The sequence below is a fragment of the Cervus canadensis genome, chromosome 13 (assembly GCF_019320065.1).
Source record: "Cervus canadensis isolate Bull #8, Minnesota chromosome 13, ASM1932006v1, whole genome shotgun sequence".
Classification (NCBI taxonomy): Eukaryota; Metazoa; Chordata; class Mammalia; order Artiodactyla; family Cervidae; genus Cervus; species Cervus canadensis.
The window spans coordinates 50628512-50643400 of NC_057398.1; the positions used below are offsets into that span (position 1 = coordinate 50628512).

General features: G+C 37.2%; 1 protein-coding gene across 1 annotated transcript in view; it reads right to left on the reverse strand.

The window, feature by feature from the left end:
* Nucleotides 1-14889, reverse strand: part of DNAH14 (dynein axonemal heavy chain 14) — a 394377-nt gene that overhangs the window by 96554 nt on the left and 282934 nt on the right. The window contains exons 56-60 of the mRNA XM_043484666.1: nt 13989-14170; nt 9273-9381; nt 7889-8014; nt 5356-5450; nt 3905-4064 (exon numbers count right to left, since the gene is read on the reverse strand). Of these exons, the coding sequence (XP_043340601.1) occupies nt 3905-4064; nt 5356-5450; nt 7889-8014; nt 9273-9381; nt 13989-14170 (672 nt within the window). The remainder of the gene's footprint in view (nt 1-3904; nt 4065-5355; nt 5451-7888; nt 8015-9272; nt 9382-13988; nt 14171-14889) is intronic.

A 14889-nucleotide genomic window follows, 5' to 3' on the forward strand; every position in this document is an offset into this window, starting at 1 on the left:
AAATCCACAAAATATAAGCAAATTAATTCAACAACATATTAAAAGGATCATAAACCATAATCAAGCGGGGTTTATTCCAGGGATGGATTCAAGGATGGTTCAGCATCCACAAATCAATCAGTGTGGTACACCATATTAACAAAATGAAGGGTAAAAATCATATGATCATCTCAATGGATGCAGAAGAAGCATTTGACAAAATTCAATTTTGATTTATGAGAAAGATGCTCAACAAATTGGCTTTAGAAGGAATATAGCTCAACATAATAAAGGTCATATGTGACAAAGCCATAGCTAACATCATACTCAATGAGGAAGAACTGAAATTTGTTTTTATAAGATGAGAAACAACAAAAAAATAAGATGAGAAACAAGATAAGGATGCTCACTCTTGCCACTTTTATTCAACACAGTGTTGGAAGTTCTAGCCATAGCGAGTAGGCAAAAAAAAGGTACCTAAATTGAAAAAGAAGACATAAAACTGTCACTATTTCCAGATGACATAATATTAAATGTAGAATACCTTAAAGTTTCTACCAAAAAAGTGCTAGAACTAACAAATTCCATAAAGTTGCAGTAGACAAAATTAGTATGTAAAATCAGTTGCATTTCTATACATAAACAATAAACTCTCATAAAGAGAAATTTAAAATTTCTAATGTAGAAAATCCCATTTACAACTGCATCAAAAAGAATAAAATATCTAAAAATATATTTAACTAAAGAAGTGGAATATCTGATACTGAAAACTAAAGACATTGATGAAGGAAATTATAGCAGATACAATAAATGGAGAGATCGTTTGTGCTTATAGATTGAAAAAATTAACATTGTTAAAATGCTCTTACTACCCAAAGCAAGCTACAGATTCAAAACAATACTTACCAAAATTCCAATGGCATTTTTCACAGAAATAGAATAAATAATCCTAAAATTTGTATGGAACCATAAAAGACCCTGAATAGACAAAGGAACCTTGAGAAAAAACAAAGAGGGAGGCATCTGGATTTCTGTTTTCCACCTATATTACAGAACTGTGGTAAACAAAACAATGTTGTATTGGCATAAAAACAGACACAAAGATCAATGGAACAGAATAGAGAGCCCAGAAATGAACACAAGTGTATATGGTCTATTAATTTAAATAAGGGAGCCAAAAATATACATAGGTGAAAGGACAGTCTCTTTAACAAGTGGTGTTGGGAAAACTGAACAGCTACATGCAAAAGAATGAAACTGAACCACTATCTTACATACAGAAATTAACTCAAAATTAATTAAAGACTTGAACATGAGACCCCAAATCATAAAACTCCTGGAAGAAAACACAGGCTGTAAGCTACTTGACATTGATCTTGATGATTTTTGATTTGACACCAAAAGCAAGGCAATAATAGCAAAAATAAGTGCGATGAACTCAAATTAGAAAGTTGCACAGCAAAAGAAACCATCAGTGAAAAGGAAAAGCAATCTAGAAAATGGGAGAAAATATTTGCAAACCATATATGCAGTAAAAGGTTAACATTCAAAATAAATGGGGCTTCCCACGTGGTGCAGAGGTAAAGAATCCGCCTGCCTGGAAGTACCATCTGGAGGCCTGGAAGTGAGATGGCGACGCTGCCCTCCGTGAAGCAACGAGCAGAAGAGGCCTGCTGGCACCGCGTAGGCTGTGGGGCCCGTCCTGACCGCCGCGCCCCCTCGGCGCAGGTCGTGTCCTGGGACTCGCCTGAGCCCCAGGTGTGGACCCTGGTGGAGGGGCTGGGAGTGGTCCCCCTCAGCTCTGCACTTTCTAGTTTGGACCATTTCACACCCGACGCTGCTGTTGCTTTCCAGGCATCTGGCTGGTGCCCCAAGTCCTCCTGTGTAGCCGCAGACCAGGAGCGAAGGTCCGAGCTCAATCCCAGGGGCGCCGGGCCTCCTTCCTTCCTTCACTGCCAGTTCTCCCCTCGGCACTCGGCCGGCTCCTTGCCTCAGCGGGACCTCCCTCTTCCATTTCCCACGAAGCTTCTGGCTTTCCCCGGGACCAGTGTGGGCCATGATCCACAGAACTCGTCTGCTGGCCTGGGGGCCAGAGCTTTTCCACTTAGGTTGCAAAAGCAGTGACTCCTTAAACACTGGCTCTCAGAAGGTCTGGGGCTTCCCTGGTGGCTCAGTCGGTAAAGCGTCTGCGTACAAGCCGGAGATCCAGATTCAATCCCTGGGCCGGGAAGATCCCCTGGAGAAGGAAATGGCAACCCACTCCAGTACTCTTGCCTGGGAAATTCCATGGACTGAGGAGCCTGGTAGGCTCCTACCTACCGCAGTACATGGGGAAGCAGAGTCGGACAGGACTGAGCGACTTCACTCACTCACTCATTCAGGTTCGATCCCTGAGAAAATCCTCTGGAGCAGGAAATGGCAACTTACTCCAGTATTCTTGCCTGGAAAACTCCATGGACAGAGGAGCCTGGTGGGCTCCAGTCCATAGATTCGCAAAGGGTTGGATATGATTGAACGACTAAGTAGGGGCACACACTCACACGTATCCCAAATAAATAATTCATCTAATCCAACAGCAAAAACACCAATCTGATTAAAAAATGGGCAAAGGATCTGAATAGACGTTTTTCCAAAGAAGACATACAGATAGGTAACAGGTACATGCAAAGGTGTTTAACATCATTAATAATCAGGGAAAAACAAACAACTACAATGAGCTATCACTGTTAAAATGGTTATTATCAAAAGACCACAAATAACAATTGTGGGTGAAAAAGTGGAATACTTGTGCACTGTTAGTAGAAATGTAAATTGGTGAATCACTATAGAAAACAGTATGAGGTCTCTTCAACAATTAAAATAGAACTGCCAAAAGATCTAGCAAGTTAACTTCTGGGTATTTATCTGAAGGAAACAAAAACACTAACTCAGAAAGATATATTCACCCTCAAGTTAACTGCAGCATTATTTACAATAGCCAACACATGGAGGCAGCTGAAGGGTTCATTAATGGATGAATGCACAAAGAAAATGTGAAAAAAAACACACACACGATGGACTATTACTCAGCCATAAAAAAGAAGGAAATTCTTCCATTTTTGATAACTAGAACGGGTCTTGAGAGCACTATGCTGATTGAAATAAGTCAGACAGAGAAAGATAGATATCATATGATCTCATGTATGTATAGAACCTAAAAAAAAGAAAACAAAAACCAAAATGAACTCATAGATACAGAAAGCAGATTGGTGATTACTAGGGGTGGGGAGCTAGGGATGGTGAAAATGAGTGGAGATGGTCGAAAGGTACAAACTTCTAGTTATAAAATAAATAATTCCTGGGGATATAATGTACAGCATGATGACTATATTACTAATCCTGTATATCTAAAAGTTTCTAAGAGTGAATCTTGAAAGTCCTCATCACAAGAAAAAATGTTTGTAACTATGCATGGTGATGGATATTAACTAGATTTTCTGTGGTGATTATCTGCAATCTTTGGTGATTATTTTGCAATGTATACAAATGTCAAATCAGTATGCTGTACAACTAAAACTAATATAATGTTGTATGCCAATTATATATAAATTAAAAAATCTCAGACACCTTTATCCACACCTTGTACTTTCATTGGGTTATACAATCCATCCAGAAAAAAATTTCCCCCACTATTGACCTCTCCTATTCTCATTATATAAAGAGATCCTGAGACACAACATTTTTCTGATTTTGGTGACATACTGCTTTATCTTGTCACTTCCAGAAAACCATTTACGTTTGCATATACAGCTTGCTCTCTGATCTTTTACCCTCACCATTGTCTTCCGATTCTAATGCAAGACTCCAGTGTTAATACTTCCATTTGGCTTGCAGATTATAAGTATGGAATGTATCAATTATGCATTAATTAGAGATGAACTTGTACCTTCTCAGGTATGTTGTCCTTGTCAATGTTAATCAATTTTTTTAGGAAACCAGTTTCTGAAAGAAGTAACTTTGCTGTAGTCCAGTTAGGTTTCTTTTGCAGAAGAATACAAACTGCATTCATGACAGTCAGTACAAGGTAAGGAGGCCGTGTATATACTCTGTAATAAATGGTTAAAATCTAATCAACTTCATAACTGAAATCAAAGATACCTTATAAACTCTCTCAAAAGATAATACACACAGATTTTTTTTAACAAGTATTTTGGTAAGAAGAACTATTCGCCAATATATAGCTATTTCATTATTGGATATCTTCAAAAATTTGAGTATCTTTAGTATGTGGGTATCTTTGCTTTATAAAGATGAAATGAATAACACTTAGCTATGTAGAACATACAAGTTAGATGTTAATTATTTTCATTACAAAAGTATTTGCTGCAGCGTTCTTTAAAAGAAGGAACTCTCCTCTTTCATCCCAGTATTGGTTTACTGATAGCCACTTGACAGAAACACTATATGTGCGTGTGTGTGTGGGGTAGTTGAAAGTCAAGTGAACTGATTAAAGAAAGTACTTGTTAACTAATAGTAAAAAAAAAAAAAAGAAAGTCAACCCTATTCCTGTAATTTGAAGGGTGCTGTTAAGGTGCAGCTCCCTTTAAACACATCCTCTGATTATTCTTCATCCTGATCTAAAATTCCTACTATAAAGATCACAGATAACATAGAGTTGAGAGAGGGAGGGTAGATGGGAATTTGTCTCCTAAGTTATTAATGATGTAACTATTGGAACATTGGAAGTTGCCTCTTAGCTACCTCCGAATCAGCTGACATGTGTATGTGTGTGCTAAATCCCTTCAGTTGTGGAAACAGCAGGTGGGAAAGAGAATGGACTAAACTGTGTCTCTGCTGCATGTCCTAAGAATAGCAACGAAGATCATATCAGAAGGCATGTCATTTGTCTGGCATTTTGAAGTGAAGTGAAAGGTACATTAGCAACATAACAGAGATAATCTTTAAAAAACAAACCAATAAATAAATAAATAAAAACAAGGCATATGCAAGGAATTCAAGCATTAGGTTAGTTTTCTTTAGCTTTAGCACAAGGGCAGGGGAAAGGGCCTGCTTAATCAGAGGAAACCAGTTAGCATTAATCTTTTTTGAGCACTTGCCTTATGCCGGACTATTCTAAACATTTTACATGTTTCAGCTCATCGAATCCTTTCAATATTTGTTGTCACCCCAGCTGCATAGAAGGGACGTTGAAATACAGAAAAACTGTATACTAGAAAGCAGCAGTGCCAGAATTTCAACCCGGGAAGCTTGATACCAGAGCCCACGACAGGTAAAATGGCTTATTCTAAAAATGGGATATAGACTTAACTTTTCCCATGTATTTTTGTTTTATTTTGAGTTCTTGCAACTCAAAAGAGACGTCAGTAACTTACTCACCTTAATTCAGAGACATCAGCTTTATCCAGGGCATTAAGAGCCACAAATGCCTTGTCGAGAGCTGGCAGTACACTTTTTAATTCTTTGTCAGCTTTCTGCAATAAAGTTATACATATGAATGAATATAGTTGCATACTTAAAATTTTTACATTTTTAAGTTGGAAAATGTAATTCGACATTTTTACAATGCCCATGCATACAGAAGTTATGCTTTTGTATGACTTGGGGATGTACACACATGCTCGCCCTGTTAGACACCTGTGTTACTGTCCTAAGTTAGTGTATTTTGCAATCTCTGATGAGAAGTTACCTGTGAGAAGCGAAAACACTGAGTGTTTTCTGCCTTCTGTGTTAGACTTAGTGTAATTTTCACACTGCCTTTTTGGGAGTGGTCCACTTAAAGATGGAATTCTAGGTGGCTCAATGGTAAAAGAGTCCATCTGCCAATGCAGGAGACACCAGTTTGATCCTTGAGTCAGGAAGATCCCCTAGAAGAGGAAATGGCAACCCACTCCAGTATTCTTGCCTGGAGAAGTCCATGGACAGAAGAGCCTGGTGGGCTACAGTCCATGGGTCTCAAAGAGTTGGACACAACTAAGCGACTGAGCATGCCACTTAAAGACAGAATTACTGTAAAACTAATGAAGCTTGAGACCCTTCAGTTGCACAGATCTCCTTCCAAGGTCCTGAAAGTAATTTTGCCAATATGTGTGCAGGGTCATACTTTTTTGTAAGACATGCAAAAGTAAGACATTCTATTTGCAATCAGATAAGATCAATTTCTCTTTACACTTTTGACAGACTCTTTGTCAGGTATTCTATCAAGAAAGGTGGTGCTGGAATGACTGTGGATATTTTTGGGATTTTGCTAACAAGCTGACTTGGGGATTATATTTATGTTGCTTAGAGTCACTTCTCTGTATAATTAAGTTATTACACACTATTACAAATATGAATGACTTCTAGAAATACTTCTGTTGTCTACTGTTCCAACTTTCCTGGTGATGTGACACTAAGGTGAAGGGCCAGAGGTCATACTATAATATAACTTGTATTTATAGTGCCCAGCTTCAGAATCTTGTCTGTAGAAAATCCTTCCACTTATTAAGATGAGTAAAATTGTAAGTAGATGGTAGATCCTTATTGACACCTACTCAAAATGGAAGTTCATTCTTTCATGAATATATTTGATAATGCAATGTACACTATTCTAAACCTACTATACATCCCCCCCTTTTTTGATGAGAGTTATTCAACAAGAATTAATCATGGACTTTCAGGTAATAATTATTGTATTTGGAAAGATGTTTTAAAATGTCTCATTGAAAGAAGTGAGAAATTACAGATTCCTTGTACAGATATATGTCAAAGGTGCCTTATTTTATAATTTTTAATTCTTATCAGATCATCTTCAGAAAACAAAGCAGCTCTAGGGACTGTTTATTTGGTTTGTGTCATATCTCTCATTGCCTGAATAATTCTGTTTTTTTAAACTGGCCAATTCCCCTCTGTTCCCTCCAGTCAGAATTCTAGTAGGAACCAGTCTGGTGTAGCAGATGACCAAATGTTCAACCCTGGTCTGATCAATGGCCACACCAAGTCACAGAAGGCAGAGAGTGGAGTTTCACATTTTCCATGTGCAAAGGTTTTTCATGGAGCAACTCCATCTATTAAAATATATATATATATAATATGTGTTATTATTATATATATTATATATAATTATATATTATATATATATATATGTTAGCTAAAACCTAAGTTGGGGAAATTATTTATTTATGTTAAATACAAAAGCTACAATCATTAGCTAATATCTCAAAGCACAATAAATATTTAGGCAAGGTTTATTATAAACAATAGTGAATGTGAATAGATATTTCTAACAGCCTTTTTGATAATTTCAAAATATTTTGCTTGGCTCCTTGTTAGATCTGATTAGATCATCACTAAAAACATGGCTGAAGAATAAATGGTTCATACCAGAGATATGAGAGGTATCGGCCTGCCTTCTTCTCATTGTTCACTTGAACGTCCAGTGTTAACATTATTTTCAATCCAAGGTTTCTCTGAGAAATTTTTTCAAGCTACCTGTCCATATTTTAAGGGTTAATTTACTTCAAGCTGGATAACATAATGAGTAAATCCCTTCACTTGGACACAAATAAACTGCAGGGCTTCCTGTTGAGCACTGAGGAAATGAGGAGGCCACCACAACCAACCCTTCCATCCTTCATATGATCCTCTTGGAGGCCACATGCATTTCTGATATGGGTTGAATGAGTTTTCTTCATTGTAACCAGAAGAACCAGGCTATCTATTTTCCTAAGGGACCCTTTGTCTTTGCACTTCACTTAATAGTACCTGCATGTAGTAGGTATTAATATAAATATTTTCTGGGAAAAAAATGAAAAACAGGCAAAGTTGGAGTACTATATACTTAAGAGCAGTTAGCCTGACTTTTAAAATTTTGGGGTAGGAAACAATTTTGCAAATATCTAAGTGACTTTCATTGATCATATTTTAATTTTACCTGAGCATACTCTTCTACGATTCTTACTTCTTCTGCCATGATTTCTTCATCCTGTTTAACAAGCATCTGAACTTTCTCAACCACTTGGGAATCTTTCTGTAGTTTTTCCATTAGGATTTCTTTCTCCTAATGAACCAAACAACTCTTCTTAAAATAAGTTTTAAGAGATATGATATCTTTTTAAAAAGAGAAATCAAATAGCTTATTTCATTCTTACAGAATCTGTCAAAATCACCTCAAAATATATTTGTTTAATAGACTAATAAAAATGATTATAACAAATATAATTTCATATAATACACATAAAGATTGATGATGAGTAATGATTTTTAGAATACTTGGCCAACTGCAAGTTACCACAGTGCATTTCAGATATATTTAACTAATAACTGCAGATTTTTCTATTTCTTTTATAATTAGCTAAATACTTATTATTGGCTTCCCAGGTGGCTCAGTATTAAAGAATGCACCTGCCAATGCAGGAGACGTGGATTCAATCCCCGGGGAAGGAAGATCCCCTGGAGGAAGAAATGGCAACCCACTCCAGTATTCTTGCCTGGAAAATTCCATGGACAGAGGAGTCTGGTGTTCTATAGTCCATGGGGTCACAAAGAGACACAACTGAGTGACTGAGTGCATATATCAATGATCACATTTAATTATTAAAATATAATAATGGCTGAGTAACTTTCCATTACATATGGGTTCCACATCTTTTTTTATCCAATCATCTGTTGATGGACATCTACGTTGCTTCCATGGCTTATTGTAAATAGTGCTGCAATGAACTTTGGGGTACATGAGTCTCTTTGAGTTACTGTTTTCTCAGGGTATATGTCCAGTAGTGGAATTGCTGGGTCATATGGCAGTTCGCACAGATGTAGAGAAAGGACTTGTGGACACAGGGCAGGAAGGAGAGGGAGGGACGAACTGGAAGAGTAGCAGTGACACGCATACACTACCATGGACAAAACAGAGAGTGGGAAGCTGCTACATACACAGGGAGCTCAGCTTGGTGCTCCGTGGTGACCCAGAGGGTTGGAATGGGGGCTGGGTGTGAGGGAGGTGCAAGAAGGAGGGCATATATGTTCACATATGGCTGAATCATGTTGTTGTATAGCAGAAACTAATACAATCTTATAAACCACTTATATTCCAATAAAAATAAATTTAAAAATACAATGATACTACTACCTCGCTATTGTTGTTGTTACTGCTTCCCTCGTTTTACAGATAAGAAAACTAAGACTAAGAGAGGTTGCACAGCTGCATGGTAGTAAAGCTGAAGTTCTCACCCATGTTTGTCAAGTATCAGCTTCTGCTTTCAAACACCATTCCATGTTAAACCATAATATTTTTAAAAGAGATCCCAAATCAAACACACCTTTGTTTTCTGTTCTATTTGAGGGCCAAGAATCAAGAGCTCCTCCTGCATATCTGTAACTAGAGCAGTTGTTTCCAGGATCTTGGATAGGCCCATATGGAAGCGCTCCCTGAAGGGAAAGAAAGCATTAAGAAAGTATTTTGTCGTTGTTCAGTTGCTCAGTAATGTCCAACTCTTTGCAACTCCATGGACTGCAGCACACCAGGCTTCTCTGTCCTTCACTATCTCCTGGAGTTTGTTCAAATTCATGTCCATTGAGTCAATGACCCAAACATCTCATCCTGTCATTCCCTTTTCTCTCCTCATGCCCTCAGTCTTTCCCAGCATCAGGGTCTTTTCCAATGAGTTGGCTCTTTGCATCAATTAAGGAAGTATAGATATAACAAAATAATAGCCAAGCAAGATTCACTGTAATCATGGACTAGAAGACCACATAGTAAAGATGCCCATTCTCCCCAAAATGATATATGGGTTTAATGCAATTCCTGTCAGAATCTCAGTAAAAAAAATTTTTTTATGTATAGATGTGCTTATTCTAAAATTTATATGGAAAAGCAAATGAACTAAGGTAATTAAAATAATTTTGAAAAAAATAAAGTGGGTGGAATTATTCTACCTGATTGTAAGACTGATTACATAGCAACAGTAATCAAGATTATGTGGTATTGGCAGAGAGATAGATATGAAGATTGATGGAACAGAGAGAGAAGACAAAAGTACACCCACACAAGTACACCTAACTCAGTTTTGACAAAGGTGCAAAAGCAATAGAGGGAGAAAAGGTTTTTCAACAAGTGGTGCTGGGGCATCAGTTACACCAGATGAACTGTAACCTAAACCTTACACCTTATGTTTATGCAAAAATTAACTTGAAATGGACCATAGAATTAAATGCAAAACTATACTACTTTTAGAAGAAAATATAGGAAAAAGTGATCAGGATCTAGGGCTTGGTGAAGAGTTCTTAGACAGGAGAAGCATAATTTATAAAAGAAAAAAATCATAAATTGGACTTCATCAAAAATTAGGACCCTTTTCTCTGTGAAAGGGAGAATGAAAATACAAGCTACCAACTGGAATAGGATATTTGTAATCCACATATTTGACAAAAGACTTATTTTAGAATATATAAAGAATTCTCAAGCTAACAATAAAAAATTTGAACAATTTAGAAAATATGAAAAGATATGAAGAGACATTAAATTGAAAAGGATATATGGATGGCAAATAAGGGCATGAAAAGATATTCAGCATCACTAACTATTAAGGTGTAAATTAAGATTACAATGTCATATAATTACATACTTATTAAAATAGTCAATATAGAAAATAGTGACAATACCAAATGCTCTCAAGGATGCAGAGAAACTGAATCTCCCATACATAATTTATAAAACTACAAAAAATAGTACAGTCATTTTGAGTAACAATTTGATATTTTCTTCATAGGTCAGATGACCTAACAGTCATACTCTTGCCATTTATCCTAGAGAGATAGAAATTTATATCTGCCCAGAAACCTGTACAGAGATATATTCATAATAACTCCAAATTAGAATCAGCCCAAATTCCTTCAATGGTTGGACAAACTGTGGTATACCCATATGGACTATTACTTTGGCAATAAAAAGGAATAAACTCATGATACATGCAATAGCTTAGATCCCAGAGGCATTATGTTGAATGAAAGCACTATCACTCTCTGTGTGTGAAGAATAAAAATGGAGAAATGCAGGACAGATTAGCAGTTGCAAGGTATTTGGTATAGGAGGAAGAAACGAGTGGGAGTGACTGTAAAGAGGGTAGCAGTAGGGGAATCTTTGTGGTAATGAACTAGGTCTATATCTTGATTGCTGTTGTGGTTATACAAATCACTACAAATGTTAAAGTTGAATGGCATAGACCTAAAACCACACATTGTACCAATGACAGTTTCCTGGTTTTGATGTTGTACTATAGTTATGTAAAATGTGAGCACTGAGAGAAACTGAGTAAAAGGTACTTTGGACCTCTCGGTACTATTTTTGCAACTTCCTGTGAGTCTAATAATGGCCAAAACAAATTTTCTTTTTAAATAACAAACAATAAGATAAGTTTGAAAATTTTTCATTTGTCTATTCACTAGAATAAAAAACTGAAAATATACATTTGTATGGAATAAAATAAACTGAAAAATTTAAATAAGAAGATTACAAAGCTATTGGTCAACAAAATTTTAGTTTTAAGACAGGGAATAAGTTCCATAGAGCATTTTCTAAAAATTGAATATATGGTTTCTATTTCTTGGGCTTTCATAATCTATGAGAACATCATCACCTATACCCTTTAAATTGTGAATTACACAGATATTTTTGATATTTTATCTAGCTCTAGGATAGGTCCTCAAAAGTCTCATGTGGATTACCACATTAGCTTTTAGGTCTTCTTTGTTTTTATTTTTTGTCTCTCTCCAATTTATTCTCCATACCAGAGTGATCTTCCTAAAATAAGTCTATTTATACTATTTACTTATTTAAAGAGTTATTATTTGTTGTGTGTTGTGTACATCAGACATTGTGCTTAGCATCTAATTTGTAAACATATGACCCCCTAGAAACAGGTGATATTAAAAATAAAGTGGACTCAAAGGAAAAACTAAAGAAACATAGACACCTGAAACTAAGCTCCCAATGAAGCACACACTTATGACTTTTGGGCTTTAAAAGTGATTATTTCCCAAAAGGATATCTCCCACTGAAACAGGATGTTAAATGTTTTGGGGGTGGAGAAGAGGTGTGGACTGGCTGTAAGAGACCCAAAGCATGTAATTATCCCTTCCCTTCCCTTTTTTCTTGTCCCTTATCTATCCCTGGGGAACTTCTTAATGGATTTGTAAGAAGTAAAGAAGAGCTACAAAGTTGGGATTTATAACCTGGTGCTTCTTTTTACCACCTAGCTATACTTGATGGATATAAGCACTGATGGATATTCATGATAATGATCATGCACATTAGGTGATAACTTATGGTAATCCTGATTATACATCAGGGGGGTTAGGAGATGTTCTAGGATAGTTCAAGGTACATAAGGAAGAAACTATTGAGCAACTTAGGGATGTACAATATGGGTAAGACATGGGGAAGACTGGGAAGTGGATGAAGTGATTGTGACAGATACTAGTCATACCAATCATGACTGTGAATGGAGAGCAACACCCCTGGATGGTGGGAAGGGGACACCTTAGAAACCTGGAGGTCGGAGGTAGAAGGAAATTCCATCAATTCCTTATAACTCTTGTCTATAGGGCATCTGGCCAATTTACCCAGCCTGCGGCTATCATACTCATTTTAATCACTAACCAACAAAAGGCTTAATCCATGGACTTTCAGAAACATTATAGGAACTGCTAACCCAGAGGAGTGAACGGCCTTTATGTAAAACAATGGAACAAGATTAACCTTTTGAACTAATAGGACTGTTTTCACGGACAGTAGCAACTGCTGTGCAATTGATGTTGAATGCGCCAAAGTTGTTGACAAAAAATAAATGAGACTCTGATACCATGTGAATAAAATGCTGCTGCTGAGGTTGCTACTGCTTCTGTAAATGTCAGATCTATACTTGTGTGCCACATACAAACTAGTTTAAACTCTCAGGCATGAGTGGTGGTGAAAATTTTCATTGCCCTGGGCTTCCAGCTGGCCAATAAAGGCAGAGTATGGGCGACTGCCAATTATTGATGCATTTAGATCAGTAACAATTTTAACTGGCTTGGCTCAAGATACAAAACCAGTCTGTGGCCTGTCCTCCAAGTGTCAGTCATCATAGCCATTCTCACCCACTGTTGTCCAAGAATGGATTTGGTCTAAGTCCCTATCAGTGCACTTAACTGGGGTATCTGATAGAGTGGGCTGTTCTTTTTCAGCTGGATAAATGACAGGTTTGGAGGATAGAGCTGTAAAGGAATGCCTTCAAGTGGTATACCCTGGCAACCTTTCATGCCTTCCATAGGCCACACAGGAGAAGGTTGAATTACAACTGAGATAAGTCTGTGATCCTTCTGGAACATGAGAGCATGGAATGCTTGTCAGTAGATGCTTTAAGACCATTTCCCACTGTATTTGTCTTCTGGGGGGCTGTCATGAGATTGTTTCTCAATGACTCTAGAGTTCTGATTAGATATGAGACTTTCTACCTCAGGTTTCCTCCCCCACCTTCCGAGGTCCAGCTGAAGGTTCTAAAACTGCTGAGCTGCAGCATGACGTGGACTTCTCAGCAACAGGGCATTCCACTATCAGTGTTGTAGTTGGGAGAAGGAAATAGCAACCCACTCCAGTACTCTTTCCTGGAGAATCCCATGGACAGAGGAGCCTGGTGGGCTACAGTCCATGGGGTCCCAAAGAGTTGGACACAACGGAGTGACTTTCACTTTCACTTAATGGGATAATGGACATGGGGAATGGCAGTGCTGGTTACTCTTGTTTTCATTGTCCATGTCTGACTTTAACAGTCTATTGCTTCTTCACTGGCTGAATCTGTCAGCCTTGCCTTTACAGGGGCAGCCTGTGAATGACCACAGGGGAGATAGACACCTATCTCTTTTAAGATCTTCTGTAGCTTTTGCTCTTTTCCCTCCAATGAAAAGGTGGATTTGGGTTCACTTGCATTTGTATCCCTTTTTACAAATAAGAGCACAAGTATAGGACACATATATCTGACTTGGTCTCAAAGTCTTACCTCTTCTTTTGCATTTCCTTCTCTTGGGACTTCAAAATGTAGGCAAATGTGTCCATGAATCGCAAGTAGTTACTGGGAGTGATATAATAATGCCTTCTAGTTGTTTGAAAGTATTTTATGTTCAACTCTTTTATGCTTCTGTGGATTTGGACACATGTTGGGGCAAATTTTTCTTTTAAGTTCTGAAAAATAGTAATTTCTAAGAATTAAGGGAAAGCAGTCTAAATACACACACACACACACACACACACACACACACAAAGAAAACTGACACTGCAAATACATTTGTTATTTCTGAGATATGGAGATGCAGAAAAAGGGTTTGGATGAATGGGACTAAAAACACATGAGTTTTAGTGGTTAGGATGACGTTAGGGTGGAAAAGACAAAAAAAAAGAAGGTTAACAATAAATGACATCTCAGCTAGGTTTTTCCCTTATTTCTGCCACAGCGCTCCAAGGATTTAGGGTACATTGTCAATGGCCAAAGTTTATAGTGCTTTATCTCTTATCTTCCTTTCTTTAAAGTAGGTTATTGATAGCAAGATACCCAATTTTCTTGAGTAAAATAAAGCTAGAAAAATGTAAGGACTTAAAGGATGTCAGCCCTCTGTATCTGTGGGTTCTGCACCCACAGATTCAAACAACCACTGAAAATACTCTTAAATATTCCAGAAAGTTTCCAAAAGCAAAACATGAATTTCTCTTGTGCTGGCAACTGTTTACATAGCATTTGCATTGTATTTACAATTATTTACATATACTTACATTGTATTAGGTATTACAAGTAATTCAGAGATGATTTAAAATATATCATAGAATGTGCACATATTATGGGTAAATGCTATACCATTTTATATAAGGGACTTAAGCATCCAGGGCTTCCCTCCTAGCTCACTTGG